Source organism: Oncorhynchus gorbuscha, linkage group LG09, assembly GCF_021184085.1.
Source record: "Oncorhynchus gorbuscha isolate QuinsamMale2020 ecotype Even-year linkage group LG09, OgorEven_v1.0, whole genome shotgun sequence".
Taxonomy (NCBI): Eukaryota; Metazoa; Chordata; class Actinopteri; order Salmoniformes; family Salmonidae; genus Oncorhynchus; species Oncorhynchus gorbuscha.
This window is the reverse complement of record NC_060181.1, coordinates 67,134,530-67,150,439: the sequence shown is the minus strand read 5'-3', so window position 1 is coordinate 67,150,439 and position 15,910 is coordinate 67,134,530. Positions and strand designations below refer to the sequence as shown.

General features: G+C 42.1%; 1 protein-coding gene across 3 annotated transcripts in view; it reads right to left on the bottom strand.

The window, feature by feature from the left end:
* LOC124043981 (diacylglycerol kinase beta) overlaps positions 1-15,910 on the bottom strand; it is a 170,804-nt gene that overhangs the window by 120,970 nt on the left and 33,924 nt on the right. For 2 of the 3 annotated variants that reach the window (XM_046363178.1, XM_046363180.1), the window contains exons 3-4: positions 10,774-10,850; positions 1,066-1,086 (exon numbers count right to left, since the gene is read on the bottom strand). In XM_046363178.1, the coding sequence (XP_046219134.1) occupies positions 1,066-1,086; positions 10,774-10,850 (98 nt within the window). The remainder of the gene's footprint in view (positions 1-1,065; positions 1,087-10,773; positions 10,851-15,910) is intronic. The other variant, XM_046363179.1, reaches the window with a different exon arrangement.

The window sequence follows — 15,910 nt, the reverse complement described above, 5'->3', positions numbered from 1 at the left end:
AGATACCTTGGATATAAATATTGTAAACAACAGAGTCTGGGCAGCAAAAAAGTACACAATGGTGACATTGAGTAAAAGGCTATCATCATACGTCCCTAATTTGTTTATGTGGGAAGGCAACACCTGTGAAGTGTTGTACACCACATACTTCTGCAGTAGAAATAATCTGTTTCAGTATATAAAAGGAATGAATCCTTTAGAAAAGTTGTTTGCCTGTATGCTGGAAGTTCTATTGATGGTCTGCAGTATTGTGTTTTAGATAAGTATGTCGTATTCAATCATCTCTCTACAACACAGACAGAGCATGATGATAACACTTATCGCTTTGGGCCTTTTTTGAAAAAAGCTTTACGGATTGGAGGAGACTGGAAATGGCCAATTTGGAGAAAACATAAATCAGTTGATTTCATGGTTTTCAGACAGGGTGGTGGTGCGCTGGCTGTGGTTTTAGCCTTTAAAAGTGTAATATTAGTATAAACCTTCAAACGTAAAAGGCATACAGACAGTACACAGAAACAATCCTGACTCACTTTCTCAGCAAGCAGACAGAGTAAAATAATTGACAGAGATTACTCAGGGCAGATACCTTTACAGAAACAACATGAGGTTGTCTGAACTGGCTTTCAGACAGTGATCAGTGCCATTAGTCTTGCGGTTGAAAAACAAATGAAAAAGAAAGAGAAAAAAACGTCACATCAACATTCCTCTGTTATGGATACACTGTTGATACATGTTGGTAAATTGAGCGTCACAAAGACACATAGCTGGCAAACTGAAGCACATCACCTGACCCCTTTGACCTCTGACTGTGGGAGAGCATTATGAGTACTGTAGTACAGCATGCTATAGGTGTCTGATGGGATAAGGTTATGTGCTGTACACTACATGCATTCTGTAGTGTTAGACACTGAAACCACAGGTTTTTGACCCCCGACCTTTGACCTTTGCCTAGGTGCCTCTGATGATGTAAGGTTAAGTATGTTACATGTTACATGCAGTCTGTAGCGTACATGTATACACAGAAACCACAGATCATGCAGACCCCCAGCAGTGGGTGTGGCTTACTTGGTTGAGAACGTCTTGCTTCTGTTTGACAGAGGGAACAGGAAGAGGTAAGAAGGAGACATAGGGGTTACTTTATAGTGGTCTGGCAGCAGTAGTAAAGGGTGTGGAAGCAGTTAGAGCTAAGGTTAGCCAGGGGTGAGGCCACACCCTCTTTTGGAAGCTAGTCCTCATTCCCTTCCACACACGCATGCATGCAGCAATATCTGCCATAGTTAACCCCAAAAATGTATCAAATTAATTAACTTGTATGCACTATGCATTCATCATTCAAGATAAAAACGGCGAACAAGCTATGCTGTGCCTATGGCAAGTTTGTGGGACATAATGCATCTATTCAGGTTACCTATCAACCCTTTGTATCAGTGTACTACCTACAGTATGCCAGTACCAGTGTGCTACCTTGCACTATGTACACATCCACAAAACACTGTATATGCACTGTATATATTCGCCACAGCAGCATCCCTCCCTCTGCTTATATAGAGGCTGCCCACGACTCCAACACCATCATTAAGTTTGCTGATGACATGCCGGTGGTAGGCCTGATCACCGACGATGACGAGACCGAGAACAGCTTCTAACCCCTAAGTCATAAGTACAGGACTTGTAATTTCCCATAATAATGCCTGCTAAAAAAAAAGCCTTACGGCCATTTTGGCCATTGTGCCCTTGGGCTGAATATAATAATTAGAATTCCCTTCTCTCGGCTGCAATACGCCGTGATCCGAAGCACCTCTCACTCACATTTGATTCCGAGGGGCATGTTGAAGTTCTGTCCACATTTACTTTTCATCAACCAACAAAAGATGTGTAACGAACAGAAAAAGCACTAGCCAATCCACTATGTCAATCTAATATCACCAATAGTACAAAAGTTGACCTATTCTATTCAATTAAATATTCCAAACATACTCTGGGACAGTTGTGGAACGCGATAGGTCCCAAATTAATACAATCCCTGTACAAAAAAACAAATATTTTAAAACCAAGTAGGCTGATGCAACAGATAAGAACATTTAGCTTATATGTTGATAAACTATTAAGCTGTTTCTTCGCATTGAAAGTGCAGCAATGTGCACATGGCAGTAGGATATAATGTGTCCCAAAATACAATGAGCTGGAAAACCCTGTTGTCAAAAGTGCACCGCAAATGTGAGTGTTTTGTAATGACAGCGATGAAAATATACTTCAGAAATGTAGAAAGAGGGAAGATCTAAAGATGCAACAACAAGCGTGGGTTGTTAATAGGACTAGGAGTGCGTCTTTGGCTGCTGGACATCAAAGAAAGTTCAGAACATAAGATAAATACTGGTTTCAATGGCATATGAGGAAGTCTTTATAAAACAATCCCCTTAACATTCCTACGGTTGGAACAAGGTGAGACATACCTCATAAAATGACCCAAAAATTATCCAGGTTTTAAACAATTAAGTTGATGTTTAAATAGTTTGAAAATGTTGTTTGCCTCTACTCAGATTGTAAGGTGGGTAATGTTTAAATAGTTTGAAAATGTTGTCTGCCTATACTCAGATTGTAAGGTGGGTAATGTTTAAATAGTTTGAAAATGTTGTCTGCCTCTACTCATATTGTAAAGTGGGTAATGTTTAAATAGTTTGAAAAATATATTTAAAGTGGGTAATGTTTAAATAGTTTGAAAATGTTGTCTGCCTCTACTCAGATTGTAAGGTGGGTAATGTTTAAATAGTTTGAAAATGTTGTCTGCCTCTACTCAGATTGTAAGGTGGGTAATGTTTAAATAGTTTGAAAATGTTGTCTGCCTTCACTCAGATTGTAAGGTGGGTGATGTTTAAATAGTTTGAAAATGTTGTCTGCCTCTACTCAGATTGTAAGGTGGGTAATGTTTAAATAGTTTGAAAATGTTGTCTGCCTCTACTCAGATTGTAAGGTGGGTGATGTTTAAATAGTTTGAAAATGTTGTCTGCCTCTACTCAGATTGTAAGGTGGGTAATGTTTAAATAGTTTGAAAATGTTGTCTGCCTCCGCTCAGATTGTAAGGTGGGTAATGTTTAAATAGTTTGAAAATGTTGTCTGTCTCCGCTCAGATTGTAAGGTGGGTGATGTTTCCCTCCTATCTGAACGAACAATGCCTCAATTACAGTATGTCTGTAGAATCAAGCCTTTTAGATACACTACATGACCAACAGTATGTGGACACCTGCTCTTCGAACATCTCATTCCAAAATCATGGGCATTAATATGGAGTTGGTCCCCCCTTTGCTGCTGTAACAGCCTCCACTCTTCTGGGAAGGCTTTCCACTAGATGTTGTAACGAGCACTTGCTACCATTCAGCCAGCCACAAGAGCACTAGTGAGGTCGGGCACTAATGTTTGGCGATTAAGCCTGGCTCGCAGTTGGTGTTCCAATTCATCCCAAAAGGTGTTCGATGGGGTTGAGGTCAGGGATCTCTGCAGCCCCGTCAAGTTCTTCCACTCTGATCTCGACAAACCATTTCTGTATGGACCTCGCTTTGTGCATGGGGGCATTATCATGCTGAAACAAGAAAGGGCCTTCCCCAAACTATTGGAAGCACAGAATCATCTAGAATGTGATTTCCCTTCACTGGAACTAAGGGGCCTAGCCCGAGCCTTGAAAAACAGCCCCAGACCATTATTCCTCTTCCACCAAACTTTACAGTTGGCACTATGCATTCGGGCAGGTAGCATGCTCCTGGCATCCGCCAAACCCAGATTTGTCTGTCAAACTGCCAGATGGTGAAGTGTGACTCATCACTCCAGAGAATGCGTTTCCACTGCGCCACAGTCCAATGGCTTTACACCACTCCAGACGACGCTTGGCATTGCGAATGGTGATCTTAGGCTTGTATGCAGATGCTCAGCCATGGAAGCACATTTTATGAAGCACCCGACGAACAGTTCTTGTGCTGACGTTGCTTCCAGAGGCAGTTTGGAACTCGGAAGTGAGTGTTGTTACCAAGAACAGAGTGAAGCTACACGCTTCAGCACTCGGTGGTCCCGTTCTGTGAGCTTGTGTGGCCTACCACTTCACGGCTGAGCTGTTGTTGCTCCTAGATGTTTCCACTTCACAATAACAGCACTTACAGTTGACCGGGGCAGCTCTAGCAGGGCAGAAATTTGACAAACTGACTTGTTGGAAAGATGGCATCCTATGACGGTGCCAAGTCTAAAGTTACTGAGCTCTTCAGTAAGGCCATTCTACGGCCAATGTTTGTGTATGGAGATTGGCTGTGCTCGATTTTAAACACCTGCCAGCAACAGAATCCACTAATTTGAAGGCGTACCTTTGTATATATATAATGTATATCTCCTCAGTAAATTGTATATTCCCACTGTAATCAGCCTATACTTCAGAGTTGTATGTTTTATGTTTACTGTTCCAATACTGTATATTCTTTATGATGTCTATGTGTCTTTATTGTTTTTGTATATTTTCTATTGCTGGCAGCACTTTCTCACTAAGGCAAATTCCGGATATGTGTAATTGTACTTGGTAAATAAAGGTGATTCTGAATCTGATTATATCTTATTAATGTGTTGTATGATTGACGGACCTCACAGCAGTGGTTCTGTGCTGTTGATCTAACCCAAACAGAGAGACAGAGAGCACTGGGCTGGCAGGCCAGACCCGCTGAACCATCATTCATATCCCTCTCCTCTCCTCTCCTCTCCTCTCCTCTCCTCTCCTCTCCTCTCCTCTCCTCTCCTCTCCTCTCCTCTCCTCTCCTCTCCTCTCCTCTCCTCTCCTCTCCTCTCCTCTCCTCTCCTCTCCTCTCCTCTCCTCTCCTCTCCTCTCCTCTCCTCTCCTCCTTATTTGGTGAAGCTTTACTTTGCATCATGTAACAGCAGATTTAGAGAAAAATGCAAGCACAAACATGCACACAAGTTCCAAAGAAGTATCCAAAAAAGAAAAAAGATGGAGCCATAAGGTGACATATTATAAGACAGACAAGCTTGTCTGCAATAAGAACACCCAGAGTGATTTGATAGGCATTTCTGGAAGGTCTCCATCTCCCTTTTAGCATTGATGGCCTCGAGAAATCAATCAAATCCATTCTGGAAGCCATGCGAACACAACAGGTAAAAAATATTGTGCACACGCTAGCTAGGTGTGTCATCATACTCGCCCTTCGGATATATTTATGATTAAAATTGGAGGGCACATGCAGTCTTGACAGAGAGAGGTTATGATGGGGGTAAAGGGTAAGGATAAGGAGACGCCATGCTATCTGAGCCAAGAAAGCCATGAGAAAGAAGTAAAAACTGCAGAATGTTGCATAAAAAACTCAAGTATAGACCTATCACCAGAGCACAAGTCAAACCACCACACTATGGCAGCACAGCAAACCCTGTCTCTCCACCCTGCCTGTGCTCTCAATACATATTAACGGAACACTTGTTCTTGTCACTCTTCGGGTCCTCGTCACTAAAGTGGCATACAGTGGCAAGAAAAAGTATGTGAAACCTTTGGAATTAACTGTTTTTCTGCATAAATTGGTCATTAAATTTGATCTGATCTTCGTCTAGGTCACAACAATAGAGAAACAGTGTGCTTAAACTAATAACACAAATGATTGTATTTTTCTTGTCTTTATTGAATACATCATTTAAACATTCATAGTGTAGGTTGGAAAAAGTATGTGAACCCCTAGGCTAATGACTTCTCCAAAAGCTCATTTGAGTCAGGAGTCAACAAACCTGGAGTCTAATCAGTGAGACGAGATTGGAGATGTTGGTTAGAGCTGCCTTGCCCTATAAAAAACCCTCGCAAAATTTAAGTTTGCTATTCACAAGCAGCATTGCCTGATGTGAACCATGCCTCTAACAAAAGAGAGCTCAGAAGACACAAGATTAAGACTTGTTGACTTGCATAAAGCTGGAAAGGGTTACAAAAGTATCTCTGAAAGCCTTGTTGTTCATCAGTCCACGGTAAGACTAATTCTATAAATGGAGAACGTTCAGTACTGTTGCTACTCTCTGGCCGCCCTGTAAAGATCATTGCTGCACGTCTGAAGTTTGCAAAAGTGCACCTGGATGTTCCACAGCGCTACTGGCAAAATATTCTGTGGACAGATGAAACTAAAGTTGTGTTGTTTGTCAGGAAGGAACACACTATGAGATGTAATTGTCCTCCAATTAAAGCTCAACAGAAGTTAGGTGATGCAACTGGACAACGACACAAAACACAGAAGTAAATCAACAACAGAAGAAAATACGCCTTCTGGAGCGGCCCAGTCAGAGTCCTGACCTCAACCCGATTTGAGATGCTGTGGCATGAAGTCAAGAGAGCAGTTCACACCAGACATCCCAAAAATATTGCTGAATTTAAACAGTTTTGCAAAGAGGAATGGTCCAAAATTCCTCCTGACCGTTTTGCAAGTCTGATCCACAACTACAGAAAATGTTTGGTTGAGGTTATTGCTGCTAAAAGGAGGGTCAACCAGTTATTAAATCAAAGGGTTCACATACTTGTTCCACCCTGCACTGTGAATGTTTACATGGCGTGTTCAATAAAGACATGAAAACGTATAATTGTTTGTGTGCTATTAGTTTAAGCAAACTGTTTCTCTATTGTTGTGGCTTAGATGAAGATCAGATCAAATTGTATGACCAATTTATGCAGAAATCCAGGTATTTCCAAAGGGTTCACATACCTTTTCTTGCCACTGTACATTCTCAGGGACGACAGTCTCACAGCCAGATGAGCTCAACTGAATGGCCCAGTCGTGAATTAGACTACCTGATTGACATTCCCCCCTTCAGAGCCTGCTGTGAAATGTGTGTGTGTGTGTGTGGAAACCCATCCACCCTTAGTTTACAGTCCCCTGTCTGCCTTATCGCTCATCCATCACGGAGAAATATAGTCGGAGATGGGGGAGGCGAGGCCATTGATGGTGTGTCACTGGCGTTTAGGGCAGCTTCCAGGACAGGCGAGGATTGGTGAGTCACCAAGTGCACGAATAATTGATGACACGAGTACAACTCACTGGGCACACCATGTCATTTCAACGTGGAGAACTGGGTAATATTTGGTAGATACGTTGATCAATGAGATTCTAACCTATTTTCACCCACACAAAAAGACAGCCACAAGATTGTTGAATTCCCAATATGTTATCACTATGCTTTCAACTATCTAAAAGTACATCAAAGTTCAAATGGGAACAAGATGTCAGATCTTTTGTTTATTTACACAGCAACTTCATGTGTTATCACTGTGCTTGATCTAACAGCACAACCAAATGACCTGGATTGCAGTTAGTTGAGATTACATGGTACAAGTGATCAATGCCGTTTGAGATTCTGTGCAATTGTGAAGATCTCCACAGACCTGTGACCCTGAACATGCACGCTTTCATAAGACACGTATTGTTACAGTAAACTCAAAATGTGGCCATGGATGTGTTACTCATTTTAAGGTTGAGTAAATACTGTTACATTAGTTTGTAAGATAGCCTTAACATTAGACTATTTACTGTCTTACAAAAGAAGTACATTGTTAATGTTGTAAATGACTATTGTAGCTGGAAACGGCTGATTTTTTATGGAATATCTACATAGGTGTACAGAGGCCCATTATCAGCAACCATCACTCCCGTGTTCCAATGGCACGTTGTGTTAGCTAATCCAAGTTTATAATTTAAAAGGCTAATTGATCATTAGAAAACCCTTTTGCAATTATGTTTGCACAGCTGATAACGGTTGTCCTGTATAAAGAAGTAATAAAACTGGCCTTCTTTAGACTCGTTGAGTATCTGGAGTGTCAGCATTTGTGGGTTCGATTACAGGGTCAAAATGGCCAGAAATAAATAACTTTCTTCTGAAACTTATCAGTCTATTCTTGTTCTGAGAAATGAAGGCTATTCCATGCCAGAAATTGATTTGGAAAGGCACACACCCGTCTATATAAGGTCCCACAGTTGACAGTGCATGTCAGAGCAAAAACCAAACCATGAGGTCGAAGGGATTGTCCGTAGAGCACCGAGACAGGATTGTGTCGAGGCCGAGATCTGGGGAAGGGTACCAAAAAATGTCTGCAGCATTGAAGGTCCCCAAGAACACAGTGGCCTCCATCAACCTTAAATAGAAGAAGTTTGGAACCACCAAGAGCTGGCTGCCTGGCCAAACTGAGCAATCGGGGGAGAAGGGCCTTGGTCAGGGAGGTGACCAAGAACCTGATGGTCACTCTGAGACAGAACTCCAAAGTTCCTCTGTGGAGATGGGAGAACCTTCCAGAAGGACAACCATCACTGCAGCACTCCACCAATCAGGCCTTTATGGTAGAGTGGCCAGACGGAAGCCACTCCTCAGTAAAAAGCACATGAAAGCCTGCTTGAAGTTTGCCAAAAGGCCTCTAAAGGACTTGCAGACCATGAGAAACAAGATTCTCTGGTCTGATGAAACCAATATTGAACTCTTTGCCCTGAATGCCAAGTGTCACATCTGGAGGAAACCTGACACCATCCCTACGGTGAACTGTGGTGGTGGCAGCATCATGATGTTTTTTAGCGGCAGGGACTGGGAGACTAGTCAGGATTGAGGGAAAGATGAACAGAGCAAATTACTGAGAGATCCTTGATGAAAACCTGCTCTAGAGCGCCCAGGATCACAGACTGGGGTGAAGGTTCACCTTCCAACAGGACAACGACCCTAAGCACACAGCCAAAACAACACAGGAGTGGCTTCGGGACAAGTCCCTGAATGTCCTTGAGTGGCCCAGCCAGAGCCCAGACTTGAACCCGATCTAACATCTCTGAAGAGACCTGAAAATAGCTGTGCAGTGATGCTCCTCATCCAACCTGACAGAGCTTGAGAGGATCTGCAGAGAAGAATGGGAGAACATCCCCAAATACAGGTGTGCCAAGCTTGTAGCGTCATACCCAAGAAGACTTGAGGCTGTAATCGCTGCCAAAGATGCTTCAACAAAGTACTGAGTAAATGGTGTGAATACTTTTGTAAAGGTGATATTTCAGTGTTTTTTTTTTTTTTTATACATTTGCTTAAATTCCAGGGGTCTGAATAGTTTCTGAATGCACTGTATCTACAGCTTGGATAGTTCCATCTGAGCCACTGTCTTAATCTTAATCCTATACTTTAACTTTTAGTTTTGGTTGAGATGGAGATCTGAGTCCAACGTATCATTTGTTTGTCTTCTGCATGGATAGCTCCATCTGTGCCACTGAGTCTGGCTTTACTTCCAGTTGGTCTACAAATGAATAATGTATGTGTTGGATTCACGTATCCATTTGAACCAAGCATCTAAGGTAAAGAATAGGACTAAATATAGTCAAACTTTAAATGCACTTTAAATACAGTTTGATTTGATTTAAATCCTCGTCTTCAACTTTTGTTTTTGGTTGAGATGGAGACGTGAATCCAACATATTTATTATTAAGTTGTAGATTCCATTTGAAATCAAACCAAACTTTAAACCCTAGGCCAATATGTATTGTCTATGTTGAGTTGAATCCTGGGCTGAATTTAAACAATAACTGTTGATGACTTCCCAAATGCTATATAGGCCTAAATAGCATCATTGATGATATAGGATTGCTATAGTATGGTTACATTTCATTTGCTTTGTTGAACCTACTTTGTTAGCAACAGTGAATCTATTCAGTGGAGATTTCTAAGCAATCATTCTCACGATAGCACATTGGTAGTAGTCAGTGGCAGATAGAAAAGCTAAGCAGGACTGGGCTTGGTTAAAACCCTTGATGGTAGACTGAATTAATAGCTGTACTATGATCAACTCTCCAAGAGGAGGTGCTGCCCTGCCTATTGTTTTTTTCTTATAGTGGATATTATGTTGAAGATCTGACATATGACGTTGTTTCAAAGGTATAAATTCAACATATTTTATACAAGGTTTCTCGATGTTAAAATTGGTTACCATGATGACATAATCCTGTGGTTGAAATCTTACCCTCAAAACAACAGTATGTTGATTACTTTTTTTCATATCCAATGTATTTTCCACGTAGATTCCATGTCACAATACTTTGACAAATTATGTTGAAACAATGTTGATTCAACCAGTTTGTTCCCAGTGGGAAGAGTCACCTCGCTCGTTCCCACACAGTGCAGAAAATACCACCGGCCTGGCGCCTGCACTTGCTGGCTTTGGTGATCACACCACAGGCCACATGATGTCTGAATCCAACAGGGCTCTGATGGCGCCAACCATTACTCATATCACAGTGCTGGAGTTATAAGGAGGAAGAAGGGATGCACCCTGGCTGGGAGAGGAGTAGGGAGGGGGTGGTGGGGTGGGGGGGTAGGGGGAGTGGGGCGGTGACCCATTCAGACAGACCATAATAAAAATGTCAGCTCCACTTGTCCTTCATAACTCGTCGGCCCTCTGTCGTCACTTCGAAGTTAAAGGGCGTCAGTTGGACGTTGATGGTGAGTGCGAGGGAGGGAGGAAGTGTTGCTCACCTTACTACTGTCTAAACACAGCGGATGACTTAGCGTACCAGTGATGGAGCAGGGACTGAGTCAGGGGATTGCCAGGGTCTTAACAAAAAAATAATGATGATCTCACTCAGGAAGGGGAGGAAAAGAGAGGAGGGGAGGAGAGGAGAATAGAGGAAAGGATAAGAATGACAGTGAGGAGAGGAAGGGAAAGGAGAGGGGAAAAGGAGAAGAGAAGAGTGGAGAAGAGAGGATAGGTGGGAGGGAGAGAAGGGTTGAGGTAGTGACGTACTGTACCTGCTCGGGATTGTACCTGGAGAGGACTCCTTCACCGTGAAACTCCTCCAGAACATCCTTGAGCTTCTTGGTGGAATCTGAGAATGAGACAGGGATGAGAGAGGCTTTATAAACCTAATCATTTAGTCATTTTGGCACCAGGCGAGGATTGTCTTTTGGGTGCTAGCTGTATCTGAGAGGAACATCCGGGTAGATCATGAGGCAAACATTTCACAGAGGTGAAAATAAGTTTAGCTAATTAATTAAACAAATAGACCAATTAAGCCAGGACATTTCCTTGGAATACAAAAAACCTTCAGAGCAAACATTATCTGAATGTATCAACTCTGTGGAATTAGACTGGACACCCCACTCTCTCTTCTCTTTCTAATACAAGAAATAGCACATTAAATAAGAAATATAGACCACAGAAATATAATAGGTTGGATAAACACTCCACTCTCTCTCTATTCTCTCTAGTACAAAATACCTTCAAATATACGGAATAATCTCTGGAGTTGGTTATAGAATTAGATCTATGGTTTGCATGCCTCACACTTTCTCTCTAATGTGCAGCAATCCAGTTCGTGTTAGGTGAGCTGAGTAGTTTAGATTTGAAAAAAAAAGCATACCTTATCTAAGTAAATCATCTTTGTGGAGTGAGGCTGGACCCGCTCTCTCCTCTCTCTAAAACAAAGGCCAACGAGGTGTTGGGAGATCTGAGGAGACTGACTGACCAGGCAGGGTGTGAGTCACAGGGACCAGGGTAGGGTGTGTTCCTACCGGCCATGGGTAATGGTGATTTACACCCAGAGATGCTAATCTCTCTCAGGGCTGAAAGAAGCTACAGGAGGCTTCCCCCAACAGACCCAGAGATAAACTGTCCTCCTCCCAACGCCAGTTACGTCATACTGAGGCAAGGCAGGGATGCAGGGAATGCAGTGTTAAACCCTTATCTAACCAGGTGAGTCGACTTAACGGCGTCCACATGCTTCCCATCGAAAAATGTTGGTGGAGTAGGTCAGGGCGTGACTGGGGGGTTAGTCTAGGTTATTATGTCTATATGGGGGTTCTAGTTTTGTTTTTCTATGTTGGTGATTTTGTATGATTCCCAATTAGAGGCAGCTGGTAATCATTGTCTCTAATTGGGGATCATATTTAGGTAGCCTTTTTTTTCTCCACCTGTGGGTTGTGGGATATTGTTTATGTGTTTTGTGCATGTGCACCACTTAGTCACGGTTCGTTGTTTCTTTATTGTTTTGTTTTGCTTAAGTTTCACTTAGAAATAAAGATGTGGAACTCAACCTCCGCTGCGCCTTGGTCCGCCTCTACACACGATCGTGACAGTTCCTCTGTGCATCCTCTGAGACATCCAGTAATATTTCAACCCCATTAACCCCAACATTTCCCCAAGTTTTCACCATCATTGTAGAGCCCTAGTTATTTTGGTTGCTTTCACAGTCATTTCTGAAAATGATGATTTATTCTGTATAAGGTCATTAAGGTCAACCCTGTTATGTGAGCTGAACTCTCATTTTAATAAGGTGAAACTTTTAATTAACATTTAAACAAATAAACATTGAACATCTAATAGTCAGATCATAGTGTGGTTCTACTCTTTTTGGCAATTTTCTGGTGTTTTGTTTTGGGAAACTGAGTGAGTGGAGCATATATACCTGCTGGAGCACGTGCTACAGGTGTGTGTTGCTATGGTGTCCAGTGAGCTGAGATAAGGCAGAGACTTATAGATGACCTGGAGCCAGTGGGTTTGGCAACGAATATGTAGCGAAGGCCAGCCAACGAGAGCATACAGGTCGCAGTGGTGGGTAGTATATGGTGCTTTGGTGACAAAACAGATGGCACTGTGATAGACTGCATCCAATTTGCTGAGTAGAGTGTTGGAGGGTATTTTGTAAATGACATCGCCAAAGTCAAGGATCGGTAGGATAGTCAGTTTTACAAGGGTATGTTTGGCAGCATGAGTGAAGGAGGCTTTATTGCAAAATAGGAAGCTGATTCTAGATTTAATTTTGGATTGTAGATGCTTAATATGAGTCTGGAAGGAGAGTTTACAGTCTAATCAGACACCTAGGTATTTGTAGTTGTCCACATATTCTAAGTCAGAACCGTCCAGAGTAGTGATTCTAGTCGGGCAGGCGGATGCGGGCAGCAATCGGTTGAAGAGCATGCATTTAGTTTTACTAGCATTTCAAATCAGTTGGAGGCCACGTAAGGAGTGTTGTATGACATTGAAGCTCGCTTGGAGGTTTGTTTACACAGTGTCAAAAGAAGGGCCAGATGTGGATCAGAGAATCACCAGCAGCAAGAGCGACATCATTGATATACTGTATACAGAGAAACGAGTCGGCACGAGAATTGAACCCTGTGGCACCTGTCGTGACGTTGTATTAGTTCATGTGACGACTGTTGTTCATCGAATGATTGAAGTTTCTAACTGCGTGATTAACTGAATCAAGCAATTATTTAACTCATTAACCTGGGGCACCATGGGAAAAGTAGTTTTTATTGAGTTTCTATTTCCCAAATGAACTCAAAGAATATCAGAATATCGATTTTACCACAGCCGCTAATTAACCAGTTGCCTCTATCAATCTCATTCTGAACGTCGTATAGCCCGTGAATCTGCACGGACCCGGGTCTCACCAATGAGTTCGTAAAACACCAATCTCTAGGTTGATATCGCGTGGTGCAGACTGACAGGTATCGACCGAGCTGAACCTGGCTGGTGTCAGAGTTAACGGTGAAGTCCGCTAGCAGTGGCTAACTGACTACTAGCTAGTAGCTAGTTAGCTAGCTTGCTTTTGATGGGGGTTCCGATTCTAAAGTATAAAAATAGCAGATCCATACCACATTGGGTGAGGAGGGTTGCAGGAAAGTATATTCGGTCCGTAGATGGAAAGTGAGATTAAAATATATACTAAGTATATACAAAAAAACAGAGGAAATGACTGTACACAGGACAAGATAAACACATGTCCGACTGCTACGCCATCTTGGGGGAAAAAAAGTGATTGACGTAACAGGAGAAAAACTTGTTGTACAACCAAATTTAGAAATTGCACTTAAAAAACTAAATTCAGTTTAGTTTTTTGCCCTAGCACTAGAAAGCTGATTCAGATAATCAAAGCTTGATGATGAGTTGGTTATTTGAATCAGCTGTGTAGTCCTTGGGTAAAAACAAAACGTGGACACGGGGGGTGCAGAACCGAGTTTGGTAAACCCTGCCCTAAGCGGTAGCTTATGTCGCCCAGTGGCTAGGGCCGGCTCTGGAGAAGGCATTCTCATTCACTAAATTGCTCAAACCCATCTATGCAAGCAGGTATGAGTGTATGCAAAGCACAGGTACACGCACAGAGGCAAATCTCTGATCTGAGCAATCATAAAGTATTTGCTCGCTGAATCAGTTATTAATAGATCATGAACTGAGACAACATATGCTACAGTATGTCCAGTGTATTTACCATAACAGCATCAATTAACCAGATCAGACAGCTAACTAGACTGTAGCTGTAGCTAGTTTCAACTGTTTTCTTTGTTGTCACTACAACTCTGGATAAGAGCATCTATTGAATGACCAACATTTTGATGTAAATGTAAGCCAGACTCTCATTGAATTACAACAGAACAGAAGCCAGTAGGCTAAATGCAGTGAGGACTGAATAATCACAGCCAATAGCTAGAAGGTTAACAGTAAATCAGCATCGTACGTCATCAGCATTCCTTTGCCTTCAACTTCATTTCCTTTATTAATTCTTTATAGAAGAGAAAAACAGCACTGAGCCAATTAGTATGTAACGCAAGGGGAAGATAAGACCAGAACACTGAGTAAAAGAATGGCTGCATCTCAAACGGCACCCTATTCTCAATACAGTGCAGTACATTACGCTAGACTACTGTAGGGGAATAGGGTGCCATTTGGGATGAAGCAAGCTTTTCAGTGTAGTGCAGCTGGGCTCATTGAACTGACATGTGGCTTTGTAATGGAAACTAACCTTTCACCTCACATATTATATCTCTCCTTTATTAACCCATATTGGAAACAGACACATGTCATGTATATAGTAACATGAACACAGACACGGTCATCCATCCAACACACCAGACCTGGGTTCAAATAGTATTTGCATTCTTTCAAATACTTCATATGCACTTGACTGAGCTTGTCTCGCACAATGGAACAAATGGAATAGTCGCAAAAGTGCAAATCCCACCTACCGGGTCACTCAAGGCAGGCTCAATAAAACACTAAAAGTATTTGAAAGATAAACAAGTACTTAATTAACTCCAATCTGCTGTACGGTATAACAGACACTGCCACCCACCCACCCATCTACCCACCCACTCAGCCACCGCCAGCATTGTGGTCCCTGACAGCAGGTCCCAGACACATCTCCATCACCATCACCAGGGGTCTAGGTGCTACAGTACATGTGACTGAGGGCCCATTAGCAACCCAGCATAAATAGATATAAAATATCCTCCTCTCATTAGCACAGCAGCATCAAAATAAACAAGCCCTTTATCACTCTGCTCTGCGGAGAGGGGATGTTCAGCCAGGGACAGAAAACAGGCCTTAGAATGTGAATGGAAGAGCTGGGATCTTTTCACCTCAGAGTGGAGCTCTGGATAATACATATACAGTGCCTTCGGAAAGTATTCAGACCCCTTGACTTTTTCCACATTTTCTTACGTTACAGCCTTAATCTAAAATGGATTATAATAGAAAAAAATCCTCATCAATCTACACATAATACCTCGTAATGACAGAGCAAAAACAGGTTTTTAGAATTTGTTAGAAATGTATTAAAACAAAAAACAGAAATACCTTATTTACATAAGTATTCAGACCCTTTGCCACGAGACTCTAAATTGAGCTCAGGTGCATCCTGTTTCCATTCATCATCCTTGAGATGTTTCTACAACTTGATTGGAGTCCACCTGTGGTAAATTCAATTGATTGGACATGAGTGTGCAAGAGCGCAGAATAACTGATACATTTACGAACACTCAACACCCGCTGAATATGGCCGGGGTGTCAGTAAACATCGGCAAAGAAGCTTAGTTCAATTGTTGCGGTCACCAAAGCTCTGGATAACATGAAAACAGCCTAACCAGCTATGTTAAGGCAAGTAAAATG